The 17507-nt window shown below is 34.4% G+C and overlaps 1 protein-coding gene across 15 annotated transcripts in view; it reads right to left on the bottom strand.

The window, feature by feature from the left end:
• The window catches only part of Adgrl3 (adhesion G protein-coupled receptor L3), a 685889-nt gene that overhangs the window by 290689 nt on the left and 377693 nt on the right, over nucleotides 1-17507 (bottom strand). For all 15 annotated transcript variants that reach the window (XM_090343514.1, XM_090343522.1, XM_090343521.1 and 12 more), the window contains one exon: nucleotides 2865-2974. In XM_090343514.1, coding sequence (XP_090199640.1) covers nucleotides 2865-2974 — 110 coding nt within the window. The remainder of the gene's footprint in view (nucleotides 1-2864; nucleotides 2975-17507) is intronic.

Here is a 17507-nt window from a genome sequence, read left to right on the forward strand (position 1 = left end):
CTTTCACAACATGGTGTTGACTTTAGTGATGAAAATGAGGAGAAACAGGGAAGGACCCTAAGACTAGGAATTATAAACAGAGTAAAATGCTGTTCCGTGAACCCTACTTCCAAACTTGGAGTTTGAACTGTGGCCTGAGCACTGTCCTTGGGCTTTTTCAAGGCTAGAGCTCTACCACTTGATCTACAGCACCATTTCTGGCTTTTTCTATGTATGTGGTACTGGGGAATTGAACCCAAGTCCTTTGTGCATGCTAGGCAAGTATTCTACCACCAGGTCAAATTCCCAGCCCCAACTTATCTTATGTTCTACATATAGCTTCAGACTCCATACACAGATGGATCAGCAAACAGAAAATGGCATGTAGTAAGTGTGTGTGTTCGCCAATTCTGAGGTTTGATCTCAAGGCCTGGATGCTATTGCTGAGCTTCTGGTTCTCACAACTGACCTTCAGCTCCACTTCCTCTTCCCCCTTGCCCAACATTACTAGTTAATTGGAGATAAGAGTCTCATGGACTCTTGCTGTGGCTGTCTTTGAACTACAGTCCTCATATCTCAGGCTTCTGAGAAGCTAGGGTTATAGGCATAAGCATTTTCAGTATTGGAAAACTCAGGAATTTTAAATTTGAAAAGGAAAATTAGCTAATGTTGATCTATATCATGTGTCTAATTGTACCGAAGAAGACATACTGGGTGGGACATAGAAAATGTTAGTAGTTGAGTAGAAGAATCCAAGTTTCCCATTATGAAATCAAACTATATTCTATACTCATACTACCTCAATCCACATTTCCAATGAGTCATGATAGAATTCTTTTTTTTTCCTTTAAAAATATGTTAAATTTGCTGAGGATAATTTTTGTTTTATAATTTTACCTTAAATATACTAAAGACAATATAAATAAATATCAGCATGCTATACATTAATGAAGGCAACATATAGAATAGTTGGTGAGTACAACTGAGTTTATGATTCTTATTTTGTGAAACAATCATATTAAATACATCAATCTAAGAAAGATACTTCTAAGGTTGTCAGTAAAGTTGCAGGATTATAAGAATTCTTTTTTTTTTTTTTTTTTTTTGCCAGTCCTGGGCTTGAGCTTAGGGCCTAAGCACTGTCCTTGGACTTTCTCAAAGCTAGAGCTCTACCACTTGAGCCTCAGCACCACTTCCAGCTTTTTTCTATGTATGTGGTACCGAGGAATTGAACCCGGGTCTTCATGCATGCTAGGCAAGCACTTTAACCACTAGGCCAAACTCCCGGCCCTGTGAGAATTCTTCAAATACAAGACTGTAAGAAACCCATTTGCCTTTTCTGAAATTTTATGTAAAGGGAAGTCTGTGGTAAAAAATAAAATTTTAATGGAAAAGTGTAAAAGCAAGTAAATTAAACTGCAGAATAAATTCTACAGAACATTTTGGAGTAGTGAGCTTCAAAGAAGTTCTGATGAAATTCAGGAAACTGAAGAGAAAGCTGAGATTTTTTTTTACTTTTTAAGCATTAAAATCTATAACAACATTTTATTTCCATCATCATGTTTCAAAATATGAGAATGACTGAAAAAGTTCCTAAACCGGTCTTTACAAGTGTAATCCACCCTATTGAACTGTTATAAAATGACATTCTTGAACAGGATGCAACATATTTCACCAAACTTATTATGTAACTCAAATTGAATTATCTCATTTCAACATGGCCTATATATTACACTTCTTTGACATAGTACTAGTGAATGATAAACTGTCACTAGGATCTTTATATTTTGAATAGGATAGAAATATTTCTGCTCTCTATAGAGATGGGATTGTAGAGATAACAACATAAGAAAGATGATTCAATGAAGATTTTTTTTAAAACTACAAATGTATGCATTTTTATAAAATGGACAAGCATAAAAAACATCACTACATAAACTCTTGCTAATCAGTCATTGTAAAGCAAAAAGTAATTTATTCTTGATTTCTTAATACAAATGTCTTTGTTTCTTCTTACCTAAAGTTCTATTTTACAGTTATGCTGTTTCTTAAAATATGCTTACATGAGGCAAGACTCTGAACAGTCTGTGGCACAGTAAATGTGCAGATCCCCAGATACTCCACTCCTTCTGAGACATCAAAGGAATTTGGAACCTGGGATTTATTTGTGATCACAGGTGTTTCCTATCACTGAACTAATAAGCTGAACATTTAATATAAGACTGCAGGATTTCCTGAGTGATTTTGACTAAAAAAATTGCACAATAATTCACAGCTCTTTTTCAGATGGTGAGTCTTTCATTGGGTAGTAAAGTCAGAAAATGCTGCATATTAAGTTGTTTGATTCTTCATTTTTCCTGAGCCAAATATGCATTGCTGTCCTGTACCATATCTGATACAAAATTTGTAAAGACTTTCAAAGACTTTTAAACTATACTCTAAAGAATTCTTTAGCTCATAAAATCTTTGTATTTTCTAACCAGTCTGTTTCCTCTGGCTGAAACGAATGAAACTTAGATATATTCACAATTTGTCAACTTCCATACCGTTATATATGCAAACAGATTATATATTTTCACTATCTATTAGCTAGACTTGAAAGGAAGCATACCATTTTCTCGGACTTTTCCATTAGTCTATATTCTTAAATGAATAGTGTGGAATTATATACTGTTTATAAAATAACCCCAGAAAACTAAAATGCTATCAGAACCTACAGGTAACATGTAATTCTTACAACAGTGGGGAAGGAGGTAAAATAAAAGTCACCTGTCTCCTTTCATCATTTATGTGGTTATATATATTCACAAGGAATATTTACCCACTGCATGCATGTTTTTATATACCTTTTCTCTTAACAAATAAAAGTACAGGAATGTACATACTGTAAGGGACGCATTCGTACTGCACTTCAAGGTACTTATAGGTTCCTGGGCAAGGGTCTGGAAAAACATCAGGGCCCGCCACCACAGCACACTGGGTTCTGTTATTGCATCTGAAATCAAGAAAAAAAGAAGTTAACAATCAGTTTATCCAAAGTTGGATCATCATTAAGCCAATGCTAAATCATTATTAACATCTATACTAATTTGGGTTCTAAATTACATAGATTTTAAGTAAGGTTTGGTTTAACCAAAGGTTTAAGACTCATTAAATGAGTGCTTATTATAAGGTTTTGTTGTGTTGAAAAGCAAAATTAAAAATCAATCTGTTAGGATAAAGTATGGCTGAAGCAACAAAACTTGGCCCAGAGGCTTTGTCATCTTTCATAAAATATATTAAGAAAATATAAGCACATTTTCAATGAATATCTGAAAAATGATTGATAGTTTCCTCCAATGAAAACTAATACCAATGTTAACAGAGGCTTAAAGCTCATTTTAGAAACTATATATTGAAGATTTAAACAGAAAACAGAAAATTGTAAAATCACTAGAAGAAAACATAGAATGAGGGACTTTTCTGAAGTCGACCCTCAATATAGAAACAACTAAAGTGAAAATAGCAAATTGGGTTGTTACTATACAACTAAAAGAAACTGCCATTGAAGAGACAACTTAGAGCCTAGGAGAATGCGTTTTCAAATATACTTGATAATTTTCTTAGCACAATGTCTCCAATTCATTGGATGAATTACTAGGCATCAGCCTAGCGGCCTTTTTCTTTCCCCACAATCACTCTACTTTTCCCTGATCTGCTACTTCTTTCTGAAATGAACAGTACTAACTCCAACTCCAGACTTCAGAACAGGGTCCTGGAAACCATAGTGCAGGTTATCTTCTATTTTTTTTTGGCCAGTCCTGGGCTTGAGCTCAGGGCCTGAGCACTGTCCTTGGACTTTCTCAAGGCTAGAGCTCTACCACTTGAGCCTCAGCACCACTTCTGGCTTTTTTCTATGTATGTGGTACCGAGGAATCGAACCCTGGTCTTCATGCATGCTAGGCAAGCACTTTAACCACTAGGCCAAACTCCTGGCCCCAGGTTATCTTCTTAGAGAACCTAGCATATGTGGTCATTGTCTCTCCAGGAAATAATTGTGTGCATCCAGACAGCATCTCAGGAAAAATATGATGGAAGAAATGAGGAAAAGGCCAGTGTGACTCAGTATCATTTCAGCTGTGATATAGACCAGGCCTTCTGAGGACCATCTCAAAACGATTAACACTATAATTAAGGCTTTTCACTGAAAGCATTCCGCAATACCAATATTCAGAATTACCAATCCAGAAATACTATTAACTAAGCAGGACTAGTAGGATATGTGTATGTTTTCCAAAATAAACAATTTATTTTAATTGAATGTACATATACAGTTCCAACTTACATGTAATTCATATGTACTGATCAATTTTATTTAACAGTTGTTAGTTGATATGTGTAGTTCTGTTACCTATTGATACTAATGTTGATCCTATGTTGCTTAATTTAAAAATCTAAAATAATAACATCCATAGAAGATAAACATCTTCCACACCACATGATTAGTAATATAATACAGGATAAGTTAGTACTAAGCTTTGCATTCTTATATAGTTTATAGCAATACAGCAAGCACCAAAAGGGTTTAAGGACATAGTGAAGAAGAGAGCACTTCCCAAGCATGCACAAAGTCTTAGTTTTATTCCTATTTCTGAAAAAAAAATTAATAATTAAAGTAAGTGTTATAATGTCATATACTGCTAACAAATGTTCTATTTGCCACAACGTATTGTATAATGTAGTAAGGAAATACTGCTCAAGTTCTGTGCATATATGTTTAAAAATATATATAAAATAAGAGAACCTTACTTTTCTGATGAATTGAATAAAGTTGTTCTAGTTTTGTGTTTCTGGATGGATATTTAATATTTCATTTGACATGAAGGAGGGAGGCAGGGAGGGAAAGCAGAAGGAAGAAAGGAAGCAAGGAAGAAGAAATGAAAGAAACATATTTAGGTAAAATATTCTTGAATTTCATTTTTCTACTGGGTGCATATCTCACATAAATCCATTAAGAGGAATTAATTCTTGTTATACTCCCAAAGTGAGTGTGTATACACAGGCTATTCCTGGAAACATCAAGGAGTTTTGCAAATGATACTTCAGCCATATAAATGTCTTTTTAAGACTTCACTGCAAAATATTAAATTTTTAAATAATACTTTCAAGCAGGGTCAAAAATTAGGTGAAAAATTATGCTTACCAATTTACACTACCATACATATAAGCACATTCCAACAAAGTCATGTGAGATGAAGCAACATGCCTTCCCTTGGCATTGACAAGCAGCCCTCATCACCTAACTAATTAAGTATTTTAATAGTATTCAAAAACTAACAAATTACCTGGTGTGCTTGGCTTGTGCCTGTAATCCTAGCTACTGGGGAGGCTGAGATCTGAGGATCAATGTTCAAAGGCAGCCCGGCACAAAAGGACCTGAGACTCCTATCTTGAATTAAAGTGCTCAGGGACAATGTCCAGGCCCAGAGGTAGGGCAGTAGGCTTGAGCGGAAGAGGTCAGGGACAGAGCCCAGGCCGAGTTCATGCTCCATCACACACACACACACACACACACACACACACACACCACCACCACCACCAACAACAACAACAACAACAACAACAACAAAAACAAAAACAACAACAAAAAATACTAACCAGTTAGTGTTTTAATAATAGAGCAAAAATACATATTTTTGAGATTCCTTGAAATGAAACAAGGCATTATCTTAATATAGCACTGTTTAAAGTGTCCAAATGGTTTAGATAACCAGGATACCTAAGGGTTTGGTTTCTAAGGTTTAAATATAACAACATAAGAATCCACAGTTAATGAATGGATGTCACCAGTAATTTGATAAATGTCAGTCAACATTCATTTTAGACTGGAACACAGGGAATAATTCCATCATCTAATGCTTGAACATGAATATCTAATGTGTATATCTTTCCAATCTAGACATAAAAGTCTGGGGGAAATGCTTGCTATCTAATGATAGAATATGATGTCGAAGAATGTGTATTTCAAAAAGTAATCTTTAAAATTTCAAATGCATCAAATATAACAATCAGTAATCATTAAAAATTGAGTGAAAGTATAGTTTGGAAGGGATGGGAGATAATGATGAAAGGGAGGAAATTGGTTAAGATCCATTGTCTGCATGCACTACTACTTTGTTGAGTAGAAACTCCTCTGTACTACTGAAATATAAAAATTAAAAAAAATAAAGATTCTCTCCTTATTGTATAGCTATGAAACACTAGTCCTATTGAAATTTTGATGTGGTCTACTTAGAAAGGACTTACAAAAGTAAAAAGGGGCCATGTTTAATATTTTATTTTTGAGAAATGTGATTCTAAATCACTGAACCTACTATAGGGTCTTCCAGAGGAAACTGACCATCTTTGTGAATGAAGTCTTATGAGTCACTAACGACCTTTCCTTTTTTTTTTTTTAATGTATGCTATCTCACAAACGTGTCTTTAAAGTAGAGAAATACATATGACACAAGGAAGAGATGGCATTATGACCAGAGTGGCCAGAAATGTTGCCATGAGCTACAGCATGAGGTTTTCCTTTTTATTGCTTCTCATCAAGTTATGCCAATTAAGAGGACTGAACAAAATAAAATACAATTATAAAAAGCCATATAATGAATGATTGCTGTCCTTAAGGTGCTATGTTATCTCTCATCTCTTTTGCTGTTCCTTTGTTATCTCATATTGTCATAATATCTCACTTTGTTATCTGATATATTGGATACATTTGTGTTTGGTTACTTGAAATTGGACAGGGAAGGGGGGAAAACTAAGAGAGGGGGTGGTGGGGAGGTTAATGGGGACCAAGACATGTGGAAGGGTATCAATGTATGTGAATTAATGCACCTTCTATCTGGCAAATATCATGTAACCCTTTTATTAAATACAATAAAAATATTTTTAAAAATACAATTATATTTAAAATAACAAGTTCCTAGAGAGCTACTTTGCTCCTGTTAGCATGGGAAACCCCATGAGAACATGCCATTTATGAGAGATGTTATTTATGGGAAAGTGGGCCCCCATCAGACATGAAATCTGCTGGCACCTGGACCTTTACTCTCAATCCTTACAAATAAATTTGTGTTTTTTGTAAAATTGAATAAATAAAGTAATTATAGAAAGATTTTTTATTGCAAGCCTTTTTTTAATTTTTTGCTCTTATAGGTCTGAAGATGACAAGTCCAATCTAAAGTTTATGAGTTCAAATTAAGGATACAGTCAGTTTTGATTCCAGATGCAGGTGCTATGGGGAACAGAAACTCCTTTCTTCTCTATTGTGCAGACTCCAGTGGCCCTCTACTTGTAATTGCGGCCTCACATTATAACATACTCTATTCCTCAGAGATATCATCATCTAATCACCTTCATTTTCTTTTCTCCTGACATTCTTGCAAGTATTTATTTATTTATTTATTTACTCACTTGCCTTTTTTTTTTAGATAAGGTTTCATTATGTAGTAAAGTTTGGCCCCAAAATCATGATTCTTATTCCTCAGCTTATAGAGTAAATGATTACAGGCATGCATTGCTAAGCCTAGCTCTTATATTTCTTTTTAAAGGATTATTGGGCAATCATTTCGGGTCTACCTAGAAAATCCAGGGTAATCTGACCCTCTTTAAGTACCATACCATCATCAAATATTAAAAGGCTCTTCAGAACAAGTAGTATGAATCGAGTTGGTGAGCAATTGCCTAGCAACAAGAAGCCTTGGTTTCATTCCCCAGAAATAGAGAAGAAAGAGAGAGGGAGGGGAGAGAAAGAGAGAGAGAAGAAAGAAAGGAAAGAGAAAAAGAACAAAGCAAGAAATGACAGAAATGACCAAAAAGGAAACAAACAGAAAGAAAAATTATGCCAGTTGCTGGTGGCTCATACCTGTAATCTTAGCTACTCAGGAGGCTGAGATCTGAGGATCAAAGCCAGCTGGGGAAAGGAAAGTCCTTGAGACTTTTATCTCCAATTAGCCACCAGAAAACCATTAGTGGTGCTGTGGTTCAAACAGTAGAGCTGAAGAACTCAGAGACAGCACCCAGGTCCAGAGTTCAAGCCCCACGACTGACAAAAATAAATAAAGGAATAAAGGAAAGAAAGAAGGAAGGAAGGAAGGAAGGAAGGTAGAAGAGTCACATAGGGAAACATTTTGTCATAACAACACAACATTCATGTGTTTATGGATCCTTAAGGAGGGTCATTACTCAACCTATCACAAGTACTTAAGACAAAAAGGCAGGTGGAAAATTGTGCTCTGGGTGATCACCATAAAGATTGACTTGTTTGGATATATTACATTGCAATGACGTGTGATGGCATACGTCTCCTAGCTACCTATGCAGTAGCCTGAAGCAAGAGGACTGAGAATTTGAGGTCAATCTGGGATACATAGTAAGAACCTACTCATAAAAACAAGATAGAAAGATTTTGAGAGAGCTCAAATGGTAGAGTGCTTATATAGCAAGTGCAAGGCCATTGGTTCAACTCAGGTAACACAAAAGATGTATGTTATTACAATTGAGCCTGGGTAAAATTTTCACTATCCCTCTGATATGCAGGATGTGATGTCCTCTATATTGTGCTCTATTTGTTCTACATATCATACACAAAATTACCTGTAGAAATTAGGTCAATTTCACTGAAAGTTCCATGAATTTGTACATTAGATCACAGTAGAAATGTCAGTAAACAAAGATTATTTGCACATGTAAGAAACTCATTATTATTATTATTATTATTATTAACTAAGGTGATACTTAAAAGAGCTATACAAAAATATATGCAGTTCAAAGAAATACAGAAAAAAAATATATGCAGTTCAAAGCCAGAGGCAGAGGTTCATGCCTGTAATCTTAGCTACTCAGGAGGCTGAGAGCTGAGGATCAAGTTTCAAAGCAGTCCAGGCACAAAAGGACCTGAGACTCTTACCTCCAATTAACCTCTAGAAAATGGAAAGTGGGGCTTGGCTCAAGGGTAGGGTGGTAGCCTTGAGCTGAACAGCTCAGGGACAATGACCAGGCCCAGGGGTATGTTGGAAGTCTTGAGCTGTATTGTTCAGGGACAGTGCCAAGGCCAAATTTAAACCCAAGTTTAGGACATCCCCCTCCAAAAAAAAATATATGCCGTTCATTCTTCAAGTTTGTGTAATACAAAGATATTTCCCTGACCTCTAATTGATTTTCAGACATAAATTTAAAACCTTGAAAAATTTTCAGGTTTAATTTCCATAATATATCTATAAATTTTGAATCTTAATAATCTATTCCTGGAATTCCTAAAATTGATTCAATAATATTCTGAAACTACAGAAACATATTTGAAGGCTGAGTGCTGTTTTTGCAAAAAAGCCCAATTTACCAGGATTCTACATATCTTTGGCAATATTTGATAAGATAAATTATTATAATCATCCATCAATATCCATACAATGTATTCCATGTGCCAATTCCAGAAATAAAAATGATTAGTTATTTCAGATACATGAGTAGAATTAGTAGAAATAAGCATTCAAACAAACAAAAATGTGCTTTCAAATGAACACATCCACATGCATTGCTTGGAAAAAAAAATCATTCCTGGTTCTATAATGGTGATTTCTAACCTCCAATCTTCCCAGCATTGAATGTTCTGACAATGGCTAGATGGAATTATGAAAGTTTTCATTTAGAAATAAATGGAACCGCATCCATTTTACTTCATTACCATCTTCTTGTGGAAATGTTTGGGAGCTGAAAATCCCTTTATTGGCATGTATGGTTAACCAAATAAATTGAAGGCTTGACTTGAATTCATTATCTGAAAAGTGAAGCAAATCAAGATGCGACTAATTTTCTCCTGAATGAAAAAAAAACACATTTTATAGGATCTTTATTAATATGTGCTCTACATTCACAGACTTCCCTTAAGGAAAGGCAATTTCTAGAGTTAAGTAGCATATTCATATCTAAATCTATTTTGCAGGTGCATATATGTTAGTTTACCTTTTTTCTATTTTTTCATCAAAAATAGACTTAATTTATTATATTTCTTGAGCTTGCCAGAAAACATTTTATTCTGAGCTAAAGGATGTGATACATGCATTACTAGGATAACAAACTTAATTTCTTAGTTAAGACCTTTTTATGGTAAAGGTGTGGTATTTCCAAGCAAAATTATTTATATATGAAAGACAAGAAAAAATGAATCAAATTTCAAGAAAGCAAATTGAAAAATAAATCTTACTAATACTGCATATTGAAGTCAGTTAAAATTAAAGCCTGTAAAAGAAAAAACTCTACGATGAGCTAGGGAAAAAATGCCTTTGGATCCCTTACATTTGCCTTTAATAAAGTTCTAAAATAAAAAAGCAGGTGAGAAACTGTGTACTTGCAACTTAGGCTTTATTAAAGATAAAAGATTTCAGAAGTATGAATAGAATGTAGAAGGAAAGAAATATTAGTACCAAACACTGTAGATTGAAAATTTGTACCTCCATGTGCATTCTTGAAAAGCTCATTAAGTTTCTATAGTACACAGATAATACTTTAGTTAGAGCCATGCTTTATAAAGACAAGGTTACAGTTATTATGTCCACCATAATAAAACATGCAAAAAACTAACAAATACCAATGATTGAAAACGCATAATCCTCTTGTGCCTCTTTCTTCTTGTATCTTTTATCTTCTATCTGTAGTCTGGTTGGTTATGCTGGATTTTCATATCAAGTACACTCATGAACTCAGATAGATACAACTCAATCTTAGAGCCCAAACATTTCTATTTATATTAGATTTTATGAAAAATGAGATGCCATTTTTTCTTTTACCACAAAATGCATACAGGCCCCTAAACTAGCAAACACAAATGAAAATGGCTTGATATAAGGCAACGTTATTTTACTTGTTAAAATTTGGAACACAGATTGGTTACTTCAATGATGTAAAGGAATTACTTTCACAATATGAAGTATTTAAAATTCACATAGGGGCCGGGAGGATAGCTTAGTGGTAGAGTGTTCACCTAGCAAGCGCAAAGGCCTAGGTACCGCATACACAGGAAAAGCCAGAAATGGTGCTGTGGTTTAAGTGGCAGAGGACTAGTCTTGAGCAAAAAGTGTTCAGGGACAGTGCCCAGGCCCTGAGTTCAAATCCCAGGACTGGTAAGGATGTAAAAAAAAATCACTTGGGTTTTCTTTTATGGTCCAAAGATGATCATGGCATGTATAGGATTGTTTGAGATGATAATATACAGTACATATACTATATGTTATATATTACATATATGAAAGTTATATATCCTATATAATATACATTATATAACTTTTCTTTTGTCTTTTATACAACTGAATAGATAATGCTTCAAAGAAGTTATTGAAATTAGCAAATGTCAAGCAGCTGTCAGCATATTTATCCTCAAAATCAGCACACATGGGCAAGATGAGTTTTACCCAGTGAAGGTTCATCACTTAGGACCAGAAGGTGCTCAGTTTCCTCATAAACATCTGGCCACTTACTTTACTTGAAGGCAGCAATCAAGGTATGATAGTTAGCAGAAAAAAAAGTGGATGGATTTGGGATAAGCAAACAACGCTAATTTACATACGATTCTTTCCAGTTTATTCCTCTACTGAAAAGGAACCACTTTCCTTCAGGTATATTTGCTAGTATGTATCCCGTAGATGATTAATGTTGAGGAAAATCTGCATACTTGGGATGCAAGGAATTCAGTGCTACACAGCCAGACTGGTAATTCATTTTTCCTGCAAAGATCCATTGAAGACATGTCCCTTTTGAAAAATCTAAAATTTTCACTTTATCGTTTGAGCCACAGCCCCACTTTTGGCTTTTTCTGTATATGTAGTACCAAAAAATCAAACCCAGGGTTTTGTGAATGCTAGGCAAGCAGTCTACTCTAGGCTACATTCCTGGGCCCTTTTGTGGTGTTTTTAAAGGCCTCAAAATAAAGTGCAGGGGCCACTTAGCCCACCATATAATTACTTGAAGATAACTGGTAACAACATGGAGTCGACTTAGATCTTGTCTATATCCATGGACCTTCATAATGCATACAAAGAAATTATTTTTTTAGAATTTCTTATGTTTTTTTTCTACAATTGATTTACCTTTTTACTGTGTTTGGTCAAGACCATGTGGAGTAACTCCACAATAAAAGCAGGATTCCACTTTGATTAAATTATGTGCCCCAGAATTCGAGAGGTAATGTCTGGTCACCAGTGTAGCACTGGCTGGTGAAGTGGACATTTAAGATACTGGGTGCTGGGGATTAGCAATTGTCCATGACTGTTACTTTAACTACTTTAACTGTGAGATACTTTCTTCATTAAGAGTTATGTGAGACGCTATCATAGCTACTATGGAACACATATTGTAGCTAGATTATAGCACAGTCATATGACAAACAGAAACCAAGACCTTACTGCAAAAAATAACCAGTGTAAAAAGCAGACTGAGGTAGATTATTTGTCAAAGAAGAACAGTTCTTTGAATTAAAACCCTAGTACTGGGGGAAAAGAAGTAGAGTATGTGGGGTGTGCCTTTGAAGAAGGTGGGACCATAGCTTCAGGCTCCCTCCTTACTCTAGTCAGAGATAGCACTACTCCGACACATTGTACCCATGCCTCACCATCTCAGTTGTGTTACATTTGCCACTGTAATACAAGGTCAAACAACCCTATACTTTGTCCTCCAAAACTGTGTACTTCATAAGAGATTTGAATATAAAACTGAATCTCATATTTAAATATAAATTTGAGCTAGGCATCATAGTGTACTGTTATTCTAGATATGTGAAAAGAATAAATAGAAGGAGTATGGTCTATGCTATTCTTGGCAAATAACAAGACCCTATTTGAAAAATAATTCCTGGAGACATAACAAAGCCTACAAAGTAAGCACAAAGCCACGACTTTGACATAATCACACCCTTTTCCTACTCAAAAAAATAAAACTAAGTAAAAAGTGAAAAAATATAAAATAAGTTTATGTATAAACACATACACACATATATTATGCACATATATACAAACATATATGTTTATGTGTTTGTATCAGTTACCAAAACCTCTATAATACCCGAACCTTTTTATGTTTAAAGGATTACTTAGGGAAAGGCGGTGGATGCAGAAGTGATCTCAGAGCCTGGGGAACTTCTCACTGTTCAAGGGAGGAATGATCAGGGCAGTTCAAGAAGCAACCTGAGTGGATGTGGAAGTGACCTCAGGGCATGGGATCCTTTGCTGACTCACAGTCAGTGATTAGCACTGGTTTCAGGCAGTGAAGAGGAAGGGGGTGGTTGCTATTCTCCCATGCCAACCACACATTAGGCCTCCACCTTGTGTGGGCCAGCAGTTTGCATCCCTCAATAAATTCTTTTCAGTTTGAACCATGTGGCAGGTTTCCTTTCTTGTGAACCCTACACACACTATGACAGTTTCTCAAAAAGAAAGGAAGAAAGAAAAGAAAAAAAACTATGAAAGCGTATGTATTCATAGTTGTAGAGATCACCATTGAAGAATTTACAACAAATACAGTTATCACTCCTGTGAAGAATAATATTGAAGGCTTCATGAGTCATTTGCATACACATTTTTGTGTGTATTTGTCATACATGTGTGGATGTGACACACACATATCCATAGACTGTAGCTCTTGAGGGACATGAACCTTGAGAGAGTCACAGAGTAGACAGACAGTCCCAAGAGGCAGGAAAGAGAGAGGCTGTTCTGTTGCCTTCTGTTGCATTCCCTGGAGTCTCATTATAAAGAAATACCTGCCTCAGCTTAAGGGAAGCCATGCTTACTCTTGAGATCAAATCAAGTTACATAACAGCCATGGAAAACTAGGAAGAGCCTGAAAAGGAAGGAGAAGAGAAAACAAGAGCAGGGCAAGGGAAATATATACCTTTTATTGGTTACCATAGTCCATGTGATAAATAAACGTACTATGAAAGAAAAGTATGAAAAAGGAGGACAATTGGCAAGTTGTATTCAAACTGAAGAATGCTTATTGTCCTTACAAGGGGAAGAATACTGGGAAGCTTCCATGAATGAATGCCAGCTAAGAGATGCATGGTGAATATTTATCACTTATGATTCCATTTCTATTGTTTGGAGATTGTAATTATCCTTGCAATATGATCTTTAAAAGGCATTTTGTGTTTCAAATGGACAGTTCATGATTTGTTAAAATTCCTATTTCTTTCTCAAATGGAAAGTTCCTCCAAGCCTGAGAACTTTTTCTCCTAACATTTGGAAACTACCAGACAAGATGTGTACACTTACAAATTGACTTAAGTTGAAACTGTTTGTATAACTAGTTAAACATAATAAAATATTTTTTAATTTAAATTAAAACTACAAGGAAAGTGGGAAAGAATGGCTTTGAAGTCAAGTTCTTATGATGTCCCTGGTATTGTCAAAGTATAAAGAATACATATGCATATGCATACATATGTATATACATGTGTATATAAGCAAACATGCGTATATATGTGTATAGAGATATACCTACCTATATGTGTATATGTGTGTACATATACACACAAATATACCTGTAAAACACATCCATTATGCCTCACTTTCTTCATCTATAAAATTGAAACAATACCTTGATTACTGGATTAAAAAAGTTATTAAAATGAGATGTGTAAGGAGCTTAATAGGGCACATTACAGCTATTAAACAGCCCCCCCATTCTATAGTGAATGGTAATGATGTTTCATATTCAGACTCTTCTCAGAGAATAGAAACCTGACATTAAACATTTAATTTTATAGATTAGAAGGGGGATTATTGGGCATAAGGAAAAAAACTGTTTTAAAATAATACAACCAGAAAAACCCAATCTTCCTAATGCAAATTCCAGCAGTAACTGCTAAGAATGACAATGGAGATCAATCCTTGACTTGATTAGCTTAGTGACCTAGAAAGGAATGTGTCTCATTCCAATTTAGCTCAACAGAAAAGTACGCAGGAAGGCTTTTCGTTCCAGTTAAAAAAAATAAATCCAAATTTCATTGCCATAGTGAGTCTTAGAATCTACTGACAAGAATTGTGTATTAACCATAAAAGAATGCTTTTGTTACATATTTGACATTTATCCTATTTTAAGGTAGTTTAATATATAGAATATGTGAACAAAATACAACAATTTAAAAATAGAATCTTAAAAACAGGATAGAGGGTTTCCATCAATCATCTGGCTTTGTCATATTTGATCACATTTTATGGAATCCAAGTAGAGTCATTGTTTAAATTTATATATAAAAAAGAAATGATTGACATATATTTTAAAGGAATGTATTGTTCCTAGGTTCCTAGGTAGAAATGGATCAATGAAGTCTCACAATATACAAGAGCTGCAGATCATAAACATTTATGTGAGGAGTGTTTGGCTTTGGAGAAAATTTATAAGGTTTAAATAGATTAGTTTCCAATTTGGAATGTTACAAGATGAAAAATATGGAGTGAAAAATGGTATATGATTTCATATAAAACTTGTATTCAGTTTTTATTTACATGTACTAGAAATTGAACTCCTACATAAAAATTCTGCTTTGTTTTCTTATTTTAATATTCAAAATATTTTTTTTTGTAGGTCATGGGCCTTGAACTCTGAGCCTGGGCCTTCTCCCTGAGCTCTTCAGCTCAAGGATACCACCCTATCCCTTCAACCACAGTGCCACTTCCAAAATAATGCTGCTATTGAATAAAATATCTGATTATGTACCAAAGATTTCTATAGCATCTCTTTATGTAGCATTTTGTCTCCACACTGAAATTCACATAATCCTTCAAAAATCTTAATGCTATATTTGCCATATAAAAACTAACATCTAAATAAAGAATTTCAAATTGGAAGTGGTGCTGTGGCTCAAGTGGTAGAGCATTAGTCTTGAGAAAGCTCAAGGACAGTTCAAGCCCCAGGACTGGCAAAAATAAAGAATTTCATCTTCACATGTGAAAAATAACAAGACTTCAAAGTAACTTCTTAAGTCATGATTTACACTATGGCCTAGTAATATATATTAAGAAGAATGCTGTAATGTAAGCACAAAGTCTGGCTCCATTATTTTCAAATGACAATATATCTCCTAATTTTAGACTATTCATTCTGCAAATGAATAAAAATGACTCTTATTGTTATAGTCACCAAATGCAAATATATTAAAAATAATGAATTGAAATAAAAAGAAATTTGACATAGAATTATTACAGCTGAAATAGTCAAGGATAAACATGAATCAGAAAATGAATGCTTAATAAGCAAAAAGAATTAATTTAAGGTTACTGGCTTTACTAAATAAAGGTGACAATTAAATCCACAAATTTTGATATGAGACTAAGCAAATAATCATAATTTCATTGCTTAAAAGGGATTCACATAATTTTATATGAATTTTATATTTATGATGTAACTAAAAATATACCAAATATGTTTTCTGATATCACATCATGTCACTATTAAATCTTCAACCATTAAGTATCTATGGACGTTTTATGTTAATCTCATTCCAAATTTCTAAGTAAGGAAATGAGTAAAATGTGTTTGACAAGGACTTTATTTGAAGATAACTTTATTTGGCTGAATATTATGATAGTACTTTTACTCTTAATATTATTTATACAATTATACCCTTGAGAAAATTATAGCCTTGATAAAGCTCAAGAGCAGTGCCTAGGCCCTGAGTTCAAGCCCCAGGACTGGCAAAAAGAAAATATAGCATTTCATCTTCACATGTGAAAAATAACAAGATTTATTTCACAGAGAAGTTGTACTTATCCTAGAAAAAATATAATTAAAAAAATAAGTAGAACCCAAAAATGACAGTAAGACCTATGGAATACTGACAAGAGAAGAAGAGGAGAGCTGAGGAAAAGAGAAAGGAAGGAAGAAAGTCCTGTTAGAGTCCATAATTTAGGAAAATAAGGTCAATGACCCTGTGTCAGGAATGTAAGATCATATAGGAGCCTGGACACTGGTTGCTGGTGTCTCATACCTGGATTTCTAACTACTTGAGATGTTGAGCAAAGTAGACTCAGTGATGAAAGGCCATTTCCAGTAGAAAAATACACAATTGACTCCTCCTCAACTCACTCCTTGAAGGATAATTATACTAAACATTCACTATTACTGTAAAGCTAATTTGCAAGTGTGAGTAAAACACTAGGTGTGTAAATTTCTTTCTTTTTTTTTTTTTAGAAATTCAAAGTAGAATGATGACTATTGAATATACTAGTAGTATAATGCCAGATTAAAACACGATCTACATTGATCGCTAGGGACAGACTGTAATTCTAAAAAGAGACTTTTATGCCAGGGTAAGTAAATGCTTCTCCCCCACCCCATCATATTGATTTTTTAAAATAGTTACACACATAAAATAAAACGATCTTAAAATGTATTTCGGTCTTGAAAATATGTCTTAATTTAATCCACACCCTGTGAAATATTATACTACTTGATTCATAATCCTTTCTCTTCAACTAAGCTCCCAAAATAATTCATCTGATTTATGTTAC

The sequence above is a fragment of the Megascapheus bottae genome, chromosome 13, assembly GCF_031878675.1.
Source record: "Megascapheus bottae isolate mThoBot1 chromosome 13, mThoBot2.hap1, whole genome shotgun sequence".
Lineage (NCBI taxonomy): Eukaryota > Metazoa > Chordata > Mammalia > Rodentia > Geomyidae > Megascapheus > Megascapheus bottae.